Here is a 19,777-nt window from a genome sequence, read left to right as displayed (position 1 = left end):
TTTATTTTTAATTTTTCAAAAAAATACTTTTTTCTGGCAACTGACCATTTGTCCGCACCTTGTTGATTTTCAAATGGGTGCAGTGCCGCACAAATGTACCTTGAGTTACCGACCCATGAAGATTAAAATCGTGGGGCCGATGGCCTCACAAAGATCACAATCCTCGATGACGTGACACGACGCATCTCGGCCTTGAGATAAACTTGTGCGATTGCCGCATTTGTTTACCTTTCCTATCCTTCGTACCTTAAAATAAATAAATAAATAAAGATACGTTGCTTTGTCCTCATTCTTGGCGTTCAACCTGAAGCTGGTCTGTGACGGGTGGGTTTCCACAGGGAGGCGCCACACGTGTGCCTTGCGTTACTGTACGAAGCTTTGTCCTCGGCGTCGTCGTGCCGTGCTTCGTCTGATGGTGCTTTGTGCGTCTCCACGAACACCTGCTCAGGCCGCCTCAATTAGGTTGTCTTCTGCTGAAGGTTAATTAATTTAGTGCTTTGACCACATGTTTGGATTCAGAATATTTTGTCGGTGGCATGGAAGCTTCCCACGCGTGCTTGACGGCACGGAATTTAATTTTGCGTCAGCCTCGCAATACATCAAGTATTCTTTAATTTTTGCATGTTTTGACAGATGTTTATTTATTTATGTTTTAATTAACTTTGCTGCTCGTTGCACCAAATTGTTAATTTATTACCTTGCCGTTAGTTCGTGCCATGTTCGACCAAAATCCTTGTGCCATGATTCTGGTGAAATGTATCTGAAGGTTTGACATTACCCTTGAATTTGCAGGCCCACCGATGATTATTTTGCAGTCCCACCGAAGCGGTCAGTTTGGAGCTGTTGTCTGAGTCGGGCTGAAAACCATTTGAATGGTCATTAATCAAATTACGCATGGATACAAGTTACAATGATCGTCGTTGATTGATTTTATTTTAATTGAATGCTGCTTGTTGTTGAACTCCGAGGCGTTTCCGTTCGCATCTCAACGCTTCGTACCTCCGACCGTCCACCCAGGCTCTCCGGTTCAAGAAGGCGCACATTACTCACCCGGAGCTGAAGGCGACGTTCTGTCTGCCGATACTGGGAGTGAAGAAGAACCCCTCCTCTCCCATGTACACTTCCCTTGGTGAGATTGATCTTTATGTTTTATGGAGTATTTTTCACAGTGCCACCGTTTGGTACATGCTCTGAGATAATTGAGTCGACCACATGTAATGTCAGTCACGTATGGACCAAAGAAGGTGAGGCGGGTTGGTGCATTTGTGACTCCGCGACTGAAGGTGGACGGAGGTTGTGTTTTTGTTTTTTTTTTAAACCCCTGTCTGTTTGTCTCTGTTTGTGCGTTTGCTTGTGAGCAGGATATCTCGTAAAGTCGTCGACTGATTCGGATGAAACTTGGTGGGCATGTTGGCTGTGTGGCAAGTAATAATTGATTCGATTTTGATGAAGATCCAAATGAGGATCTGGATGCGAGAATTATTTAATTTTGAAAGTGATTCTTCACCATTGAGAGATGGGGCCAAAAACGACACGAAGCATGACGTTTCGAACATGTATTTGGGCCAGATATGTTCACGGAGGTATGCGCGCGACCGAGTGCCCTTCTAGTTTATTTATTTATGTGTGTGCATAGTCGAGATTCGTTTAAGATGCCTTTCCATTGTCCTTCCCACGAGACCACAACGCACCGGGTTTACAAATGGATAAAGTTCACATGGTGAGCAAACAATCCTAAATTTGTGTTTCTGGTTTTTTTTTTTTTTTTTTTTTTTTTTTTGGGTGGAGAGAGCTGTTGTTTCACTTGTACCCAGAGGAGTGTTTTGCCGGAATGTAGTTCACAATGGTCTTAACCATTGGTGTCGTGGAATCTCTTACTTCAGTAGAGGACGGTAAGCAAGTGTGACAGTTGCTGCTTGTTTCACTTGCTGTTTTTAAAGTTTAGCCATTGTGCCGAAGCTCCATATTTTTTTTTTTTTATCGGCCAAAGGATTAAAGTTTTATCCACGGAGGTTCCTGTACATCCTTGAGGCGCATATTTTTTACATGGCCTTTGCAAGTCCCAATTATTATTATTATTATTTTTATCACAAAGACCACGATAATTGCTGTTGTTGACAAGTTGACTCTTCCTTTGCTTCGTCGAAGATATCTGATCAAAGATGCTCAAACCTTCACGGGATTGGTCCAACCTCTTGTGATGAGCCAATTGGACACCCTCTCGCTGACATCGTGTGGCGTAATACAACTTGGCGAGAATAAGTGAAGCTTTCCGGAATGACTTGTGTACAAAATGAAACTTTGTTGCTATGTGAGTTTACAGAGCGGAAATTTCAACCAGATGTAGTTTTTGTCCCCCCCCCCCCCCCGTTATCTTGTCATTCGGATTCGGATTTGGATTTGATTGTGGAGAACGCTTCGTGCCTTGCAAATATTTTTTTTCGAATTGCCAAGTCGCAAGTCTAATGTGGGGCATGGTGTAAAATGTCTGTCGTGCACGATCCTCAATTTTGCCACATTGTGGCGGCTGAGCAATAATGTTTTGTTTCCTCCTTGGATGGCCTTTCGTTGCAGGCGTCATCACAAAAGGAACCGTCATCGAGGTGAACGTCAGCGAGTTGGGTCTTGTGACGCAGGGAGGCAAAGTGGTGTGGGGTAAGGTGGAACGTTGCGGTTAAATCGAATCTTTGAACAACTTGGCTTGTACTCGTTTGGTCTTTGTTTTGGTCGTTGAACAGCATCCCATTTTGGTCTTTGTGATCGATGGCCTTTGATGTGCTCTTGTGGGGTCATCTGTTGGTTGAGGATCAATATTTGCCATGTCACTGAGAGAAGGATCTCCTGATGTGAGTTGCCAGTTTGTTTTTGCATCTCCTCGACGTTCTGAGTTGGTGGTCTTTCACCCGCTTGAGCACAACATTTACGAGCTTCACGACTTGAATCTCCTTGAAAAGGTCACTGTGACTTTCTCAGCTTGATGCTACAAAGGGTGTTCGAAAGTTCTCTTCACGAGATGAATGAATCCGAGACGCGCAAACCTTTTAATTTTTCGATGTCGTATCCATTACGCTTGCTAAATTCAGCCTTTCGATGATCTGTGCCGGATGAATGTAGGTTTGTGGGGGTGGGGACATGATCTGCTCGAGGCCACAGTCATGAATGGTGATCTGTGCAACACAGGCCCTTATAACCTCGTGCGTGCTGAGACGCAACTGCCCCCCCCCCACGAGTAAGAATGCGGCACAAGGTTGTGGGGTGGTAGCATCACTGGCTGAGGGTGCAGCTGTGCTGCCGATGCAATGCCCTCTGCTGGTTAGAGCAGGAATTTGGAATTTGTTCAGGGTGCTGGTGATAGCTCGCCGACTCTTCGTGAAGGATACTGGGATCTTTAACGTCCTCCAACGAATGCTGACAGACGGGACGATCATTTAACATCCATCCGAGGGTCTTCACAAACGTTGGTGAATCACTCCTGCGTTTGAAACACGGGTTTTGTTTTATAGCTCGGTCGGGATTGGAGCCCAGGCTAAACAGCTGAGATGCGAGTTTCAAAGGAACAACCTCCATGCTTGTGTCTCTCGGGGGCCGTGTCGTAAATTTCCTTCAATATATCGAAATGTTCACACAAATTTGAATACATCCCCTTTCCAGATTAAATCGGCCATCCATTCTTGGGTTATTTCTCCGTAATGAGCTCGTAGAGTGGGTTCCGGTGTCCGTGCGTACGTACGTCAGTTAAAATTTCACTAAAACGTCTTCTCACAAACTACCTGACCAATTATGGAACTAATTTGGTAAGATGCATCAGGACAGCAAGATCTCATGGGGTCCTGCTCCCCATCCAGATGCACTCCTTATGAAGGGGTGAAAGGGGGGGGGGAGGGGGGGTTGCCTCGCGTATTGGTATTTTATTCAAAAATCTTCTCAGAAACCGCCAGACAGATCCAGACCAAACTCGCCATGAGGCATCGGGGCCATGCCCTAACCTGAAGTTGTGCTGCTCATGACCGTATCTTCCCCGGAAAGGGGGCCACGGGCCCCCTCCCCGAATCCCTGATTTTCACTAAAACATCATCTCCACAATTACTTGAGCGATCCCAACCAAATTTGGTGATATGCATCATGACAGTGAGGTCTCATGGGGTTGTGCTCCCCATCCGGATCCGTCCATTTAAAGGGGGGGGGCGGCAAAGCGAGGGTTTTGCCCCAAATATTGGAATTTCATTCAAAAATCTTCTTCTCAGAAACCGATGACCGGATCCAGACCAAACTGGCCATGCGGAATCGTGACCATTCCTTAACCTGAAGTTGTGCTCCCCATGGCCGTATCTCCCCTGGAAAGGGGGTCACAGCCTCCCTCCCCTAATTCCTTAGATTTTGGGATTCAAAATATCCGTCGGTCCCCCACGGAGCTGTAAGTTTTTTTTATGTTTTGTAGAATGAATGTGTATCTTCACCAAACACGGCCTGTATGCATTGCTGTGTTTGCATAAATAGCTTCATGCTACCACCTTCACATTAAAAATGAATTGATGAAACATGGATGCTTGATTGATTTATGTATTTTCCTTCGATCCACAATTGTATGAAAACCCCTCCGGATTATAGTCTGAAACGACATCCGGACTAATGCTGCGAACAGCATATAACAAGTGCGTTAAGTTTTTATGGGGAAAACAAAACCCCACACATTGCTCCAGGATACCAATCAATAACCTGTTCCTCGAACTTTCTTTAAACACCCCTCATAGTTCGTGAATTCATTCTTGCCTCAAGGTTCTGAATCAGTTGATGCGTTTAAGGTTCGAGATGGGAATCCTCGGTTTTAAAAGAGCAACACCTCGTCTTTCGACCTCGTAAACCCCGGGGTCCATGTACGCTGTCCTTTGGATTTTTAAGTTATTAAAAATTAATAAATTTAAATAATAAGGGGGGGGGAAGCATTTTCAGCTTGAAATTTGATATTGGGTCGTTCCTAGTGGAACTTTTTACCATCTTTGAACTTTACTTCAGGTCCAGAGTGTTGGGGTTTGTGATGGCGCGTCATCGACTTCGCTTTATTTTTCCTTTTTTTTTTTTTGTCATTCCATTGATTCCTCATGCTAATATAAAAAGGCTCATTGTGTTTGGATTTGGCTTTGGAGACGCGAATCTAAAACTCAGCACGACGTGTGTCTTCCACAGGGAAATACGCGCAGGTCACCAACAACCCGGAGAATGATGGCTGCATCAACGCCGTCCTACTCGTCTGATTCCGTTACTCAGGATGGGCTGATTAAACAAGACGTTCAAGCTTATGTGCATATCGGAATGTGATTAATGTTGAATAAATAAATGTTTTGACATTTACTGCCTTTTCAAAATGTACCTCGTGTTGTTATTCCGTGCACTTTTTGGGGGGAACAGATGAAAAAAGACGACTAAAGGTTGGCTTTGGATCAGTGAGCACATTTCAAATGGTTCCATTGTTTTGTGACCGTGCAATAATCCATCCATCCATCCATCCATCCATCCATTGGGACCATACTCTGTGCAGAGCGTTGGTGCTGCCTAAGCAGTCTCCTGTGGGCTATTGGGCACAATCCTGGACGGGTTGCCAATCTGACACAGGATACCAGCATGCTGGCACTCATTTTGCCGATCTCAGAAGGATGCCAGGCTGAGTCAACCCCACCTTGTATTAATTCAACAGTAGAGTGAGATTTGAACTCAGGATCCTCAGATGCCAAACCCACCACTCCAGCCATTAAGCCAACACCAGGCATGTGCAATAATGACAGGTACTTTGTTGTTAGTATTATTATTATTATTATTATTTTTTAATAAATATGTCCTACAACTAGTATGGGACGCGGCTGGCAGGATAGTCGAGAAGAATGCACACACTCTTGAGCTCTCGTCACCTGGTGTTTCGCATGCAGGATGACCCATCAGTGTGCACCGTGCAGTGGAAGGACGTTAAGCCGGACGACTCGTCTGCCAACACTGGTCATTGGTGGACGTTGAAGATCCCAATTTATCTTTCGTGAAGAGGAGGCGAGTCATCGCTGGCACAGTGAACAGATTAGGAATTCCTGTCCAAATCGTTTTTTTTGTCTCAGTCCTTGCCAGCTGGTTTGTGAAAGACTTGGGCCAAAAAATATAAACTCCATGGCTGACCCTACAATAAAGTGGGAATAATAATTGGGGCAGTTACAAGTTGTCACAGAACTGTTGGATAGATTTATTTATTTATTTATTTTTAAATTGCTGATTTATTCCAACATTTAATTCGTTGAAAAAACCACAAATTAAACATTTAAAATGTAAGTCGATTTAAGGAATTACTTTGTTTGGAATTAGGGACTTTTGTCAAATAGAACACTTTTATGGATTTGACCGCTGGTTTATGCCATGGGTTTGGGACTGGGGATCATAGGGGGTCAAAATGGGATGGGGGGAGGGGGTACGTTCCAAATGTACCAAAAAGCAGATTCTAATTATCGTTTTTAAAGGCCACGGTGGATCACATTTGATAACTGAAAAAAAGAGGCCAAAAAACGATTCCATTTACTACTTCTGGCGGCAACGTGTTGACTATTTAATGTGAAAGCGCTATTCCTTGGGGTTATCAGTCAAGTGTCAGTATGATAATTATCGAGGTGGGTATCGGGAGGACCTGCGGTGCACCCAATGGCCCCCCGTACCCATACCCATACCCTTCCCTAATTTCAGATGATCAGGTATATCCATGCATTTGATCATTCGGTTTTTCGAGTGATTTTTCGGAGTTTATTTTTATTTTATTTTTTTTAAACAAATAATGAATAGATTCATCTGAAATGTCTTGAGCATCGTTAATTATTTAAGGTCTTAAGCATCAAAAGAGGTGGTGTTATCATTGTACAGGAATTTAGTGACGGCCACATCGAGAATATTGTGTGCAGTTTCGGTCAGCACAACTTGGGAATGACATAGATACGTTGGAGAAGGTTCATTGCAGGGCTGCTGGATTGATTCCGGGCCTCGCTTGACTCAGCTATGATGAGCGGCTGAATGAGACGGGGCTTCATACACTGGAAAGGAGGCGGTTACGAGGAGATATGATAGAGATGTGAAAGGTGGAGATAAAATAAGTGAAGATGAATAATTATTCAACAGAATGGACAGTGATAGGATCAGGGGGCCATTGCTTGAGAGTAAAGAAGAGGAGAGTTAAGATGGTAGTAAGGCAAGGGACTTTTACTCAGAGAGTAGTTAATGAATGGAATGGTCTCCCTGGAAAGGTGGTGACAGCAGAAAAAGTAGATAAGTTTAAATTAGGATTAGATAGGTACGTGGAAGTTTTGGAGTTAGAGGGATATGGGGATGTTGATAAGACTTTTAGGTAGTTTGAGTATTGATGAGTGATTGTGTATGGAGTGCTGTTGGTGGGGGTCTTGTCAAGGGGGGGGTTCTGTGGTTGATTTTTTTTTTTTTAACCAAGCCCATGCCCCCTCCTCTGAGGGGAAGAAGAAGAAAAAATTACCAAAACTTAAAAAAATAGAGATTAAAATATCTATATATTTTTAATATATTTGCATTTTCTTCCTTGGATCTTGTGTTGTTAAATTAGGATGGTGTTCGCACAGGCATGATGGGCTGAATGGCCTCCACCTGTATCTGATTTCCTTGTAAAGGTAGAAACAATTTAAGAATTTTAAACAATTTTCAGTCTCTTCTTGTAGCTCTTATTCCCATGCCGGATTATACCAAATAGTGTGGAGGCAAGCATAATAAGTTGTTGAGCAGATTGTACGAAGGCCATCCTCGGTCAAAGCTTTATGCACCTTGGGTGCTGTTGATTGAAGTATCTTCACATCAGGCATGTACACAGCTCCCCTTCTTAAGTCTTTCCAATAATCATATGTAGCATCATAGTCGAGCAAGTCATTCAACATTTCCAGATGAAGGTTCCGATTAGAAAGCCCGTCACTGAGTCTATAATCAATCGAAAGCCAGACCATTTCAACATGCTCTTTCCAGGCATGAAATAAAGAAGGCCGATCACTTGCTTTTGACCGACATGAGTTGAAGAGCGGTTAGACACTTCGGATGAGCCATGACAGTTCCTCGTCAAGATTTCATATGGTCAACGCGACTTATGTCGACTTCGACTTGCTGCAATTCTTCTCGGAGTTGATTCTTCTTCTGACCCATCAATGTAATTTTATTTTGAGAGGTGGCAACCCTCATTACACAACCACTCACTATAAAGATGTCCCAACAACGTTGCTCAAGTGCTTCCAGCCCTGACACTCCCATTGTGGTGAGTTGGGCGAGTTATCTTGGAAACGACACAGGATCCACACACCTCTCTCCAACCATATTTCCTCTTGTCTGGAATCGGTCTTATGCTTCCTGATAACACCGAGGAGGTTCGTGGCCCTGTGGACTCCAACCTAGCGGCTGAATAGGTGGTCCAGATGTTGAGAAACCGCCCATTTAATTTACTTAGCTGCTGCTTTTAAAGGTCTTCAACAAGTGATGACGTGGTTCTTTTGGCTAAGGTCTTGTGTAAAAGTCTTCACGAAGCTTTTCAGACATTGTGTAAACTGTTCCAACATCCTTTACAGATGCTGGGATCATTGGAGGGAGGCCTATACGAGTTGGCTGTATGTATGTGCTTGACACTAGCATATTTAATCCACTCCAACCTGGTACTTTGTCTGCCATTCATTGCAACCACTTCCAGCATTTAAGTTGAGGTGTTTCTTGCAAAAAAAAAAAAAATCCAACCCAAGCCACATCAAGTCCACGTAGCATTTCCCGTTCTAGAAGAGACTGCATGAAAAAAAAAATCGGCTCAAACCTTGATTATTGTTGGATATACTTTCTTCCATTATCATATGTTGTATTCCATTAACTTGGTATCTGTCCCCTTCAAAGAACAAGTTTAACAAATGGAGGATGATGAACCAGCTTATCTGGAGACAAAGCACGTCCTGTCAAATAGACGGCAATAAGTCTGTTGTGCTTTATGGTTAAGGTGGCGAGCTTAAGATCTTAGGGTCTGAGTTTGAGCTCCTGTCATTCCGTTATTTAACACCAGGTGGGTTGACTCGGGCTGTCATCCTTCCAAGGTCAGCAAAATGAGTACTGCACTAGCTTATTGGAAACGAGCGGCACAGCTGCACTCCCAGCAATGATGCAACCATCAGCCACAGGCTGCATACAAAACAAATGTATAGAAGGCAATGCTCATCTCGTGAACAGAATCCTTGCCACGAGAGGTGTCCTCAAGAAAAGGAACATTTTCTGCAGCAGTCGGCTCATAACTACCTTTGTGCTCAAACGTTTCAGCTCTGCCAATGGCTGAGCTGGTTTCGATTTGCTCGCATTCCCAGTAGCTTTCACTACGCCCATGATGGTTGAGCATCCTGATGATCTCTTTGCCTCTAACCATGTTAGACGGTGACAGTGACTTGAGCAACGCTTCGTACTTTTCATATCAATGCTAGAAACTTCATCTTCATCATCATGTTCGTCAAAGTGCTTTTGATGCTGAATCAACCACTTTGGAAACGTTTTCATGTCATCAGGAACCAGTTCTCTGGACTTTTCCATCGTTGGATCCACGATATTAACAGGGTGAGTCTCCTTCCTGGATGTCTCCGAAACCTTTTACTGTGAACGATGGCAGCATGATATAGCACTTGTGTAGAAGTCTCGATGAGTTCGACGTCGTCATCTTTAGAGATGTCATCTGTGGACGCTCTTATTTCTGAAACAACATTGATAAGCTCTCCAGTGTTCAAAGATAAACTGCACACAAGTTCACTTCTGTTTATCTGAGTCTGAGGATAGAAAACAATTTTCTCACCACACTTGTTGAGAAGTTGTTGTTTTAGGTTTTGTGTTTTTTTTTTTTTTTTTCTCGGAAATGTATTTGGTCATCCTGTGGTTACAAAGGTGTTTCTGAATAATTACCTGTGGACTTGCCGTTTCAGGTGTGCGCCATTCTCTCACGGGCAGGGTGATTCATCGACGTGCGTGCCGTCCCTCGGATGGACGTTAAACGGACGTCCTGTCTGCCGGCATTCGTTGCTGGACGTTAAAGATTCCAAGGTGTCCTTCGCGAAGAGCAGGCGAGCCATCACCGGCATCATTAACAAATTACAAATTCCTGCACTAACCAGCAGAGGGCATTGCATCAGCTGAACAGCAGTACCACCACCCAAACATGTTACACCACATATTTATTTTTCTCTTTGATATTTTTCAACTTTCCACGATTATCTAATGTTCTGCTTTTAGTGTAGCAAAACACTCAGCTGTGTTTCACTCTCCCTTTCTTTGCAAGAGTGTGCCATTTTGGTCAGGGTACCGGCACACAATGGCCTAATTTTCAAAAGGCACATTGGGACCTTGAGAAGATGGTAGCCGAAGGAACAACCAAGAAGCAGAGGTCGGAGGTCATGTCAGGTAAAAAAATGTGATACTTGAGAATAGCTTATGGGATTTAACTTAAACTTGGTTAAAATGGTATATGATATGATGATATAATAATGGGGGCAAAGGAATATCGGTCGACGTCGAAGAGTGCTGTTCTATTCAGTTAATGTTTTAATTGCATTTTGAAGGGTCGTTCTCAAATTGCTCGATTCCACAGGTCATTTGCACGATGTTCAAGTGTGGGTCCAGTAAAGGGAATCGTACAATTTGTTTCCCATTGCTGGGCCCACAATTATGATTTATATATTTTAAACAAACACTTGATCCACTTGAACTCACCTGCACAGAGACACACACAGACGGTGAGACAGAGACAGAGACAGACACAGAGAGACACACAGCACGAGATCGATTTGGCTGAAGGAATTTCCCTCCTCATGTTTGTCGGGGACAACGAAACGATGAAAGAACCGATTACGTATGTTATGGATTTTTTTCACTTTACAGCAGGTAAAGTGTCCAGGACTCGTAAATGTAAACCCTGGTGGTCCAGGGCTCGTATCGAGCCAACACAGATCACAATCACAGTCTGCACTCCGCAAGGTTTAAATATTAAGATCCTGTTCCTGTGCAAATTTATTTGTTTTCTCGTTTCCCCTTTTTCCACCAGAACACACATCATGTGTAGTATTTTATACAAGGAACATTTGGAGATGTTTGAGAGCTGACAAGCGAGACTACATGCACAGGTACATGTTGTTATTGTTTCGTATGCAGCCTGGTGCTGCTAGTTGCATCATTTTCTGTTATTGCGGCTGTGCCGCTGATGCAGTGTCTCTGCTACCAGTAAGCTGGTACTCCTGCCGACTTCGGAAGCGATAACCTGCCGAGTCAACCCACCTGGTGTTAATTTAACGGAAGAAGGGGCTCGAACTGCAGATCCGAAGATCTCAGGCGTGCCACCTTCACCGTTAAGCCAATACCACGAGTCGAGGTTACCACTAGTTGTAAGCTTCAACGTGTGCTGGTATGTCGGGAGTTTCAGTAATCCGATGGTTGATTCGGAGTATAATCCTGAAGTTTGCTGCTTCGTACAATTACGCCCTCATATGAATCTCTGCTCTATTTGCGTGCGTAATAAACAGATGATGTGGTTATTTTTTTTGGGGTAACATGAAAAATGCACAACGTGCCCATGCTTCAGCTCCCAGGGCGGGGTTCACATCCGGAGTTGTTTTTGGCCATCATGGGGTGCTATGCTCGCTGGATGGTCATTGCGCCGGGGTGACCCCTCCACGTGTGCTGAGCTCAGTCGTACCACGTGCTTCGTCGCTTTCGTGTTTGGACCATTTGGCAAGACCGGCTTATCAAGGCTTCCAAATTAGCGTTTTTAATACGAGTACAACTGGTCTTCGATCAACTTCATAAATAATGGTTTCGCCATGCGAACTCGCTGGCGGGAGGGGCGTCAGCGGTGGTGGGTGTGTTGCGAGAGATGGGGGATTTCATATAGGAGGGATGTTTGACCTTTCAGGACGCAGGTCGTGGGGAATTACACGCAGCTTGGACCTCATTTCAAACGTCTGTATTAATATCTGGAAAGCCAAGGCCAGATGTGGAGTCTAAATTGAACTTGTTCCGAGTAAACACCGACGCACGAGGTTGTTAGCATTAAAATGGTCCCTCCAGGTCCCTCGTTCGGTGTGGTTGTCGCTGCGTGCTCACCCTATGTGGTGAAGGTCAAATCCAAGTATTAATTTATCTATATATCTTCTATATATTACTAAAACTCTCATCTTGTATATATGTATTTTTGTATGTTTGTATGTTCCCTAAATACAGCCAACACGATAGTGCAAAAATTGTCGGCCCACCTTACTCACCATTCTCCTGCGGTGTGCAGTATCAAGTTTCGTTCAAATCGGGCAACGAAAAAAATTATTCAAAAATCAATTCCCGATTCAGTCAAGAACTCTTCGGGAAAATTTGATCAATGCAAACAACCTTAGAGGTGTAGTTCGATGGAGCTGTCTCTTTTTTTTCTTCTTCTTGAAATGATTTGTTTTTTCATCAACCGCTGTCACAACTGGGTTCCTGGGTTGTCTAGTTCTGTTTAAAGGACTGTATGTGTGGACGCATCTTCTTCAACATCAAAAGAAGAAGAAGAAGAAGCACGAGCTCGTGTTCCATTGGCGAGGGGGCACGGTCCTTGTGGATGGGTCACCACTCTTGACGCAGGATACTCGAATGGCTCATTCTTTCCAGTAAGCTGGTGCTCATGATGGGCTGAGTCAACCCCACCTGGTGTTATATTAACGGAACGACAGGGAAACGCACTTTCACACGCAGGTTGATTCCTCAATGCCTGTGCCGTCCCTTGAATGGACGTACAACTTGGCGTCCCTTCTGCCGGAATTAGTTGGCAGATGTTAAAGATCCCATGGTGTCCTTCGCGAAGAGTCGGCGAGCTATCGCCGGCACCCTGAACAAATTCCAAATTCCTGTCCGAACCTCAATCGAACATCAAGCCTAAGCAGCTGGTTTGTGAAAGACTTGGGCCAAAGCTTCCCCGGGCAACCCTGCAAGAACGTGGGAATAATTGTAGCCTGTAATAATAATAATAAGAAGAAGAAGAAGCAGAAGCCCTAAGATCTTTAGGCAGCACAGAGTTTGTTGTTTGTGTTCCCTTGACGTCACTTTGGACCACTTTCATGGAAACGTGTTATATTGGGTGTATTAGGAAACAAAATAGTTTCGTTCAACTACTTATTGAAGAAGCATGGACGCATCCAGCTTGATACCGAGACCCATCGCACGTGGTCACGGCAGCTCATCGTATAATTTTATTTATTTATTTTTTATCAGAGAGTGCACCGGCACTGTCTTTGTCGGGATGGCGCGGGGAACAAAAATGTCGGTCCCACTCGCTATATACAAAACTAAAGTTGGAGTATCTTCTCTAAAAAGTCACTTAAGTTACATATGAGGGCCCACCTGGTGTGTTCAGCAGGGTGGGGTGGGGGGGGAGTGATACACCCCCCCCCTCCGCTTTGATACAAGCCCACTTTGATCAGACACGTGACCCATGCCCTCCTCTTTATAATTAAAACAAATTCAAATCAAATGGAAGACCCAATACTGCATTGGAGTCGTCATAAGGAACCCTAATGAGAAAAAGGCAAAGATGGAGTCATCAGGAGGAACTGGGTTAAGATTCGGGCCTGGTTACATAAAATTCCCTCATCCTTAAGGTGCACTGTAATTCCTTTGCAAAGGATTTCCTTGAGGGCTGTTGCATAGACAACCCTGAGGAAATCCTCAAGTTTGGATGACCTTTTGGATGAGGAAATGCTGAGGAGCCGTTGCTATGCAACCAATAAGATTGGGGATAGGAAGAGGTGTCCGAAAGCAGCATGGCGGTGAAGCGATCCACAAACTGGCTTCAGGAAGGTACAGAAGCACTTGTCGAGGCTTTTCTCAAGCACAAGAGAGAAAATATATTGTATAGTTGTGTGACGTGTGTTGTTCCCATTTTGTGCAGCCTTTTTAGCTGCTGGTTGCATCATTGGTTTGGGGCACGGTAATGCCGCTGATGCAGTGCCCCTATTACCAGTACACACTGGTACTCATTTTGCCGACCTCGGAAGAATGACGGGCTGAGTCAACCCCCTGGTGTTAATTCAGCAGGGGAAACGGGGCTCGAACTCAGGATTCTAGGATCCCAAGCCTCCACCTGAACCGCGAAGCCAACGCCAGGCTTTTACGTGTGTTGTTGAACTACTTTCATGTTTAATGAGAACACTGTAAGTATAAATAGTGTATGATTCTATGGAATCCCTCAATTTTGGTAAGCTGTGGGTCCACAGGGAAAACCAGAACTCCCCCGAGTCCAACGAGGCCCCACACGTGTCTCTACGACGCAGGACTGACGAGTTATCGACCGAGTAACACGCCGCTTTCAATCTATTTATTATGTATGCAGTTGACCATTTTGCCCTGGGGTCATCGTTGGTATCAATTTAATTAGTATCTAAATAACCTGAACACGGAGTAATAAAAAGGGAGGGTTCCTTGAGTTTAAGGAAGCTTTAAAAAGTAAAACTCAAGGAATATTTGTTTGAATACAGAGTGATCCTCAAATTAAGGATGTCCTTAAAGGGAAACCTGAGTAAATATTGAAGTAAATCCTCAAATCTTTCCTTACAAATGCTTTAAGCCACCGGGCCTTGGATTTCAGCTGCTCCTCCTCCACCCTCAAACCCATGCAAGTGCAGCCATGTGAGCCTTATTAAAATAAAATAAAAAATTCAAAAAGAACCCAGATTCAAAATTTCATCGATCTTTAGTACTATTCTCATAAATGTCAGTCAGTCAACGTGTGCGTCTCATCCATAACTCCAATACCATGAAACCGATCAGACAAACTTTGCTTGTATACTAAGAAAACTTCAAGGAAGTTCACGATTGAAGATTGGGTGATTGGTTTAATTAAAACACCCCTTTTTAAGATAATTAATGGCGTGATTGAATTATCATTTATCAAGGTTCATCCTTGGTCAGCCTGCTCTCCCTCTCTGGGGTCTTAATTCGCCTTTTTTTTGTTGGAATCATTGGGATCATGCATCATTCGTGATGCATGGGGCACCTCTCCTCTCACTCACCACTGGATGCTGCTTTGGTGTCGATGCCATTTAACTGGACATTTACAGGAAGTGACGCATATCCAATATCACAATTAATTACTTTACACTCATGCGAGACATTTACTTCAAGGAATAACTGCTCTATTTTATGCATTATTAACCTTGAGGATATATATATATATATATATATATATATATATATATATATATATATATATATATATATATATATATATATATATATATATATATGTATATATATTGTTACGGCTGTGGAAATTCGCAGAGCACCATATAAGTCCTTAGTTCAGTTATGCCGATAAGTCTGTTTTCAGATAGATTTCCCCACCATTGTCCAAAGGGAAGTATTCGTGTCACCCGGGCTGTGATCTTTGAGGTAGCCGTTTTTCTTTTACTGTCGTTATTTTGGACCAACCACCAACCACCTTCTCCACCACGCCAACCACCAACCACCTTCTCCACCATGCCAACCACCTTCTCCACCACGCCAACCACCAACCACCTCCTCCACAACGCCAACCACCAACCACCAACCACCCTCTCCACACCGCCTTCACAACAACGACATCTCCTCACCATCTCCTTAACCACATCTCCCCCGATAAATCAACATGAACAACGTCGCCTCACCTTCATTTCCGAAACGACGCCATCTTGGCGCCAGCCACGGCGAGTCTGCATCGCTGCAGGCAGACGCGGGGGTTTCCTTGCCGCGCACGTCGGTTATTTCGCACACGTCCGCTCGCCGCACAGGGTTGCTGTCTTCGCGCACGTCTGCTCTGTGCAAGCTTCGCCTCGGAATTCGGATCAAGAGAGCGAGAGGGGCGGAGACAGTGGGGTCAGAGGTGAGAGTGCGGAGATCAGATCTCGTCTCTCGGGCCCAATAAAAGGGTGAGCGGAACGCCAGGCACGTTCAGTCGGTGGAGTGTCTGTCGGGGTTTGGAGCGCCTGGAGCCTGCTCGGCTGGGATATGGATTTTGACCGGACGGGTTCTCCACGTGAGCGCGTTTGTAAAGCTCCGATGAGTAGAACACATGCGTTCGCGTGGGGAACCCCTCGAAACGCGAGGCTTGTTTTTAATGCGCAGGGTGACGTCGTGGCTGCATGGTTGGAATCCGGCAGGAAGGGAAATCTCTGCCGGATGGTACCGTCCGATGAGGGACGAGGTGCGCAAACAGCTGCCATGATGTCACGGGGAAATAGCGCAGGTTGCGAGTTGCTGTGCTGGTGAGCGCATGAAAAAAAAAGCAAGCCTCGCTTTGGGTGAACAGGATTCCCTGGGCAAGGGGTGGAAGACCCCCTGCCTGGGCACAGGAATGGAACTAGTCAGGGGGATGAGTTGGTGTTGGTTAGACCGGCTTCATGGGGCAGGGATAAGTCCTCATGGAGCCCGTGGAATGGATTAGGTGGAGGGATTCAGTTTCGATTTAGGATGGGAAATGGATTTTTTTTGAATTTGAGAACAGAGACAGACATTGAATGTGTAGTGGGGACGTAGCTTAGCTACGTAGATTAGATGGAACGTGCTATATTGTAAGGGATGATGAGGGAGCAAAAAGTAGATAGGGAATTTAGCAAGAAGAATGGCAGTGATCAGCGATGTGTGAGAAGAGAATGGAAAATGTACTTGGTGAGTGAGTGAGGCCAAGCGAGCCTGTGTGTCTGGAGTGAATGTGGAATACATGGTGCGATGAGTGATTCCCACCCAAAGGACCCCGGGGTCAGTGTAAAGGTAGTTAGTGGGTCAGTCAAATTGACAAAATGGAGGTCCTTTTGCTGTTGGTGCGAACGTAGGCTCGAAACCAGTTTCGAGGGGTGCAAGAGCCCTGTTGACGGGCTGGGAGCGTGGCTGCGAATGGTGAGTATCGCTTAGTGGGTACCCCGGGCGAGTCGGCCGCGGTAGGCCAAGGGTCCATGGGGGCCGGCGTAGTGTAGTGGCCACGGGTGGGCCCGCATGATGCGGGGCCTGGGGCGCCATTGGCCGCCTGGTCAGTGCATTGGGCAGGGGCACCCAGGGAAGGGTCCTGGGGCGCCAGCCTGCCACATGAGCATTCCAGGGGACTAGCCATGGAGGGCACTCCCCAGTGTTTAGGGAGCTGGTCGGCTCGGAGGCAGTTGCAGGGCCCGGGGGTGCCATAGTTGGAGAATCGGCAGAGGGTAGTTCCTGCCAAGGGAGCCACACTTCCCAGCCACGAAACCGTGCGAGGGCACGAGGGAAAATTGGAGGGCGAGGCCCAAAATTGTGAGGACACCAACACAGGCGACGGGAATCTTGGTTGTTAGAACCAGCAGTTTAAGCGAGAGGCGCTTTTGGAAAGCCCCGGGGTAGTTTAAGATTCATAAATGTTAGGGTAGATTAGGAAGTGTACCCCTCCGCACCATCCATCCCTTCGCTCTCATTGTGGGCTGCTGGACTCACCTTGGGTAAGGGAACGCCCCTCTCCTTTATTCCCCTCCAGGAAGGGAAAGTAGGGGTTGGGAGTAGGCTCGGTAACAGAATAGGTTAGCCGGACAAAGACGATAAAGGGGGTAAGGGAGATGATTGATAGAAGGGGAAATAAAAATAAAAGAAAACAAAAAAATAAGTTGGGGCTAAATTTGTTTTGCAAAATAAGGGGAGTGGGTATCGACAGACACAGGCAAAGGCAATAGGTTGGGAGGGAGACAGTAGGGTAGGTCCGAGCCTGCCTTCCGAGTGGCCAGCACCACCGCACTCCCTCCACACACCTGCTGCAAGGCCTGTGCCGGTCAGCATCACCTGCCGGCCTGTTTTTACTACAAGGCCTGTGCCGGTCAGCTTCACCTGCCAGCCTGTTTTTACTACAAGGCCTGTGCCGGTCAGCTTCACCTGCCGGCCTGTTTTTACTACAAGGCCTGTGCCGGTCAGCTTCACCTGCCGGCCTGTTTTTATTACAAGGTCTGTGCCGGCCAGCTTCACCTGCCGGCCTGTTTTTACAACAAGGCCTGTGCCGGCCAGCTTCACCTGCCGGCCTGTTTTTACTACAAGGCCTGTGCCGGCCAGCTTCACCTGCCGGCTTGTTTTTGCTACAACGGCCTGTGCCGGCCTTGCCTTGCCATGCCTTGTCTGCCTGCCTCTGCCTTGCCCCATGCCCGCTAGTCCTTTTGTTGCATTTGCCCCATTTCTCCATCACCATGTGTGCCAAGATCATCGCGCGAGCTGCAGGGACTGCCCTGTGGGCAGCCACACCACAGGACTGCATTGAACAGCCCGTGCACCGTGTGTATCCATCCATCCAACCATCCGCTCATTTGCTTGCGTCAGTTCCATCCAGTGTTCTGCAGGGACTGCCTTGCAGGCAGCTGCACAAGGAGACTGCATTTGTGCACCTGTGCACCGTTTGTGTTCACTGCGCTCATTCAAGGGGGAGGCCGAGGACTGCCTTGGTGCAGCCGGCCACATTCCCTGTCCCCTGCATTTGTTTCACGAGCCAGAGACTGCGTGTGAGCAGCCTGGCTCCCTGCTTGAAGAATGGCCTGTGGGATGGCGCATAGCCGCCGGGTTAGGGTGAGTTGCCTTCAGCAGCTGAAGACTTGAAAAGGTTTTTGTGACAGACAACGGGGCCTTTTGAACAGGCCCCGAAGACATCCGACCTTCAGCTGCGGTGGCGCTCACCCTCAAAATACCGCTGACATTGCTATGTGCCCTTTTTCCCCACAGAGTCCATCAGCTCTGGGCCATGGTATAATGTAAAATTTGTAAGGTTAAGGTATATTGTACATGGTTTTGCTTCCCCCTGCATGTCATAGTGCCGGCAATTTATTTAAGTCATCTGTATGAGTGAGTTTGTTTACTTAGTTACTCAGCCCGTAGGTTATTTATTTTTGGGACACGAATACACTAAATGTCGCACTCAGGGATCTGAAGATAAAATGTACGAGGGGAAACTTACACATGATGGCACAAGAAAATTCGACGACTCGGGACGAGTCTGTAAAAAGGGGAGGGGGTAGTGTTACGGCTGTGGAAATTCGCAGAGCACCATATAGGTCCTTAGTTCAGTTATGCCGATAAGTCTGTGTTCAGATAGATTTCCCCACCGTTGTCTAAAGAGAAGTATTCGTGTCACCCGGGCTGTGATCTTTGAGGTTGCTGTTTTTCTTTTACTATCGTTATTTTGGACCAACCACCTTTTCCACCACGCCAACCACCAACCACCTTCTCCACCACGCCAACCACCAACCACCTTCTCCACCATGCCAACCACCTTCTTCACCATGCCAACCACCAACCACCTTCTTCACCACGCCAACCACCAACCACCTCCTCCACAGCGCCAACCACCAACCACGCTCTCCACACCGCCTTCACAACAACGACATCTCCTCACCATCTCCGAAACCACATCTCCCCCGATAAATCAACACGAACAGTGTCACCTCACCTTCATTTCCGAAACGACGCCATCGTGGCGCCAGCCACGGCGAGTCCGCATCGCTGCAGGCAGACGCGGGGATTTCCTCGTCGCGCAAGTCGGTGATTTCAAGCACGTCCGCTCACCGCGCAGGGTCGCTGTCTTCGCGCGACGTCTGCTCTGTGCAAGCTTCGCCTCGGAATTTGGATCAAGAGAGCGAGAGGGGCGGAGCCAGTGGGGGTCAGAGGTGAGAGTGCGGAGATCAGATCTCGTCTCTTGGGCCCGATAAAAGGGCGAGCGGAACGCCAAGCACGTTCAGTCGGTGGA

The 19,777-nt window shown here is 46.2% G+C and overlaps 2 protein-coding genes across 5 annotated transcripts in view; both read left to right on the top strand.

The window, feature by feature from the left end:
* The window catches only part of NSA2 (NSA2 ribosome biogenesis factor), a 34,007-nt gene extending 28,644 nt beyond the window's left edge, over positions 1-5,363 (top strand). Inside the window, exons 5-7 of one of the 2 annotated variants that reach the window (XM_085890786.1) lie at positions 1,018-1,129; positions 2,575-2,655; positions 5,185-5,363. In XM_085890786.1, the coding sequence (XP_085746912.1) occupies positions 1,018-1,129; positions 2,575-2,655; positions 5,185-5,252 (261 nt within the window). In that variant the 3' untranslated portion in view covers positions 5,253-5,363. The remainder of the gene's footprint in view (positions 1-1,017; positions 1,130-2,574; positions 2,656-5,184) is intronic. The other variant, XM_085890787.1, reaches the window with a different exon arrangement.
* Positions 5,364-7,659: 2,296 nt separating this feature from the next.
* LOC147021003 (fibrillin-2-like) overlaps positions 7,660-19,777 on the top strand; it is a 305,412-nt gene continuing 293,294 nt past the window's right edge. Inside the window, exons 1-3 of one of the 3 annotated variants that reach the window (XM_085890782.1) lie at positions 7,660-9,609; positions 9,969-10,443; positions 11,084-11,162. In XM_085890782.1, the coding sequence (XP_085746908.1) occupies positions 10,395-10,443; positions 11,084-11,162 (128 nt within the window). In that variant the 5' untranslated portion in view covers positions 7,660-9,609; positions 9,969-10,394. Of the gene's footprint in view, positions 9,610-9,968; positions 10,444-11,083; positions 11,163-19,777 lie in introns of those variants that run through there. The other 2 variants (XM_085890784.1, XM_085890783.1) reach the window with 2 other exon arrangements.

This window comes from Eptatretus burgeri, chromosome 8 (genome assembly GCF_056783735.1).
Source record: "Eptatretus burgeri isolate ZD-2024b chromosome 8, Ebu_testis_v1, whole genome shotgun sequence".
Taxonomy (NCBI): domain Eukaryota; kingdom Metazoa; phylum Chordata; class Myxini; order Myxiniformes; family Myxinidae; genus Eptatretus; species Eptatretus burgeri.
The sequence above is the reverse complement of the archived record's forward strand: the minus strand, read 5'-3'. Positions and strand labels throughout refer to the sequence as shown.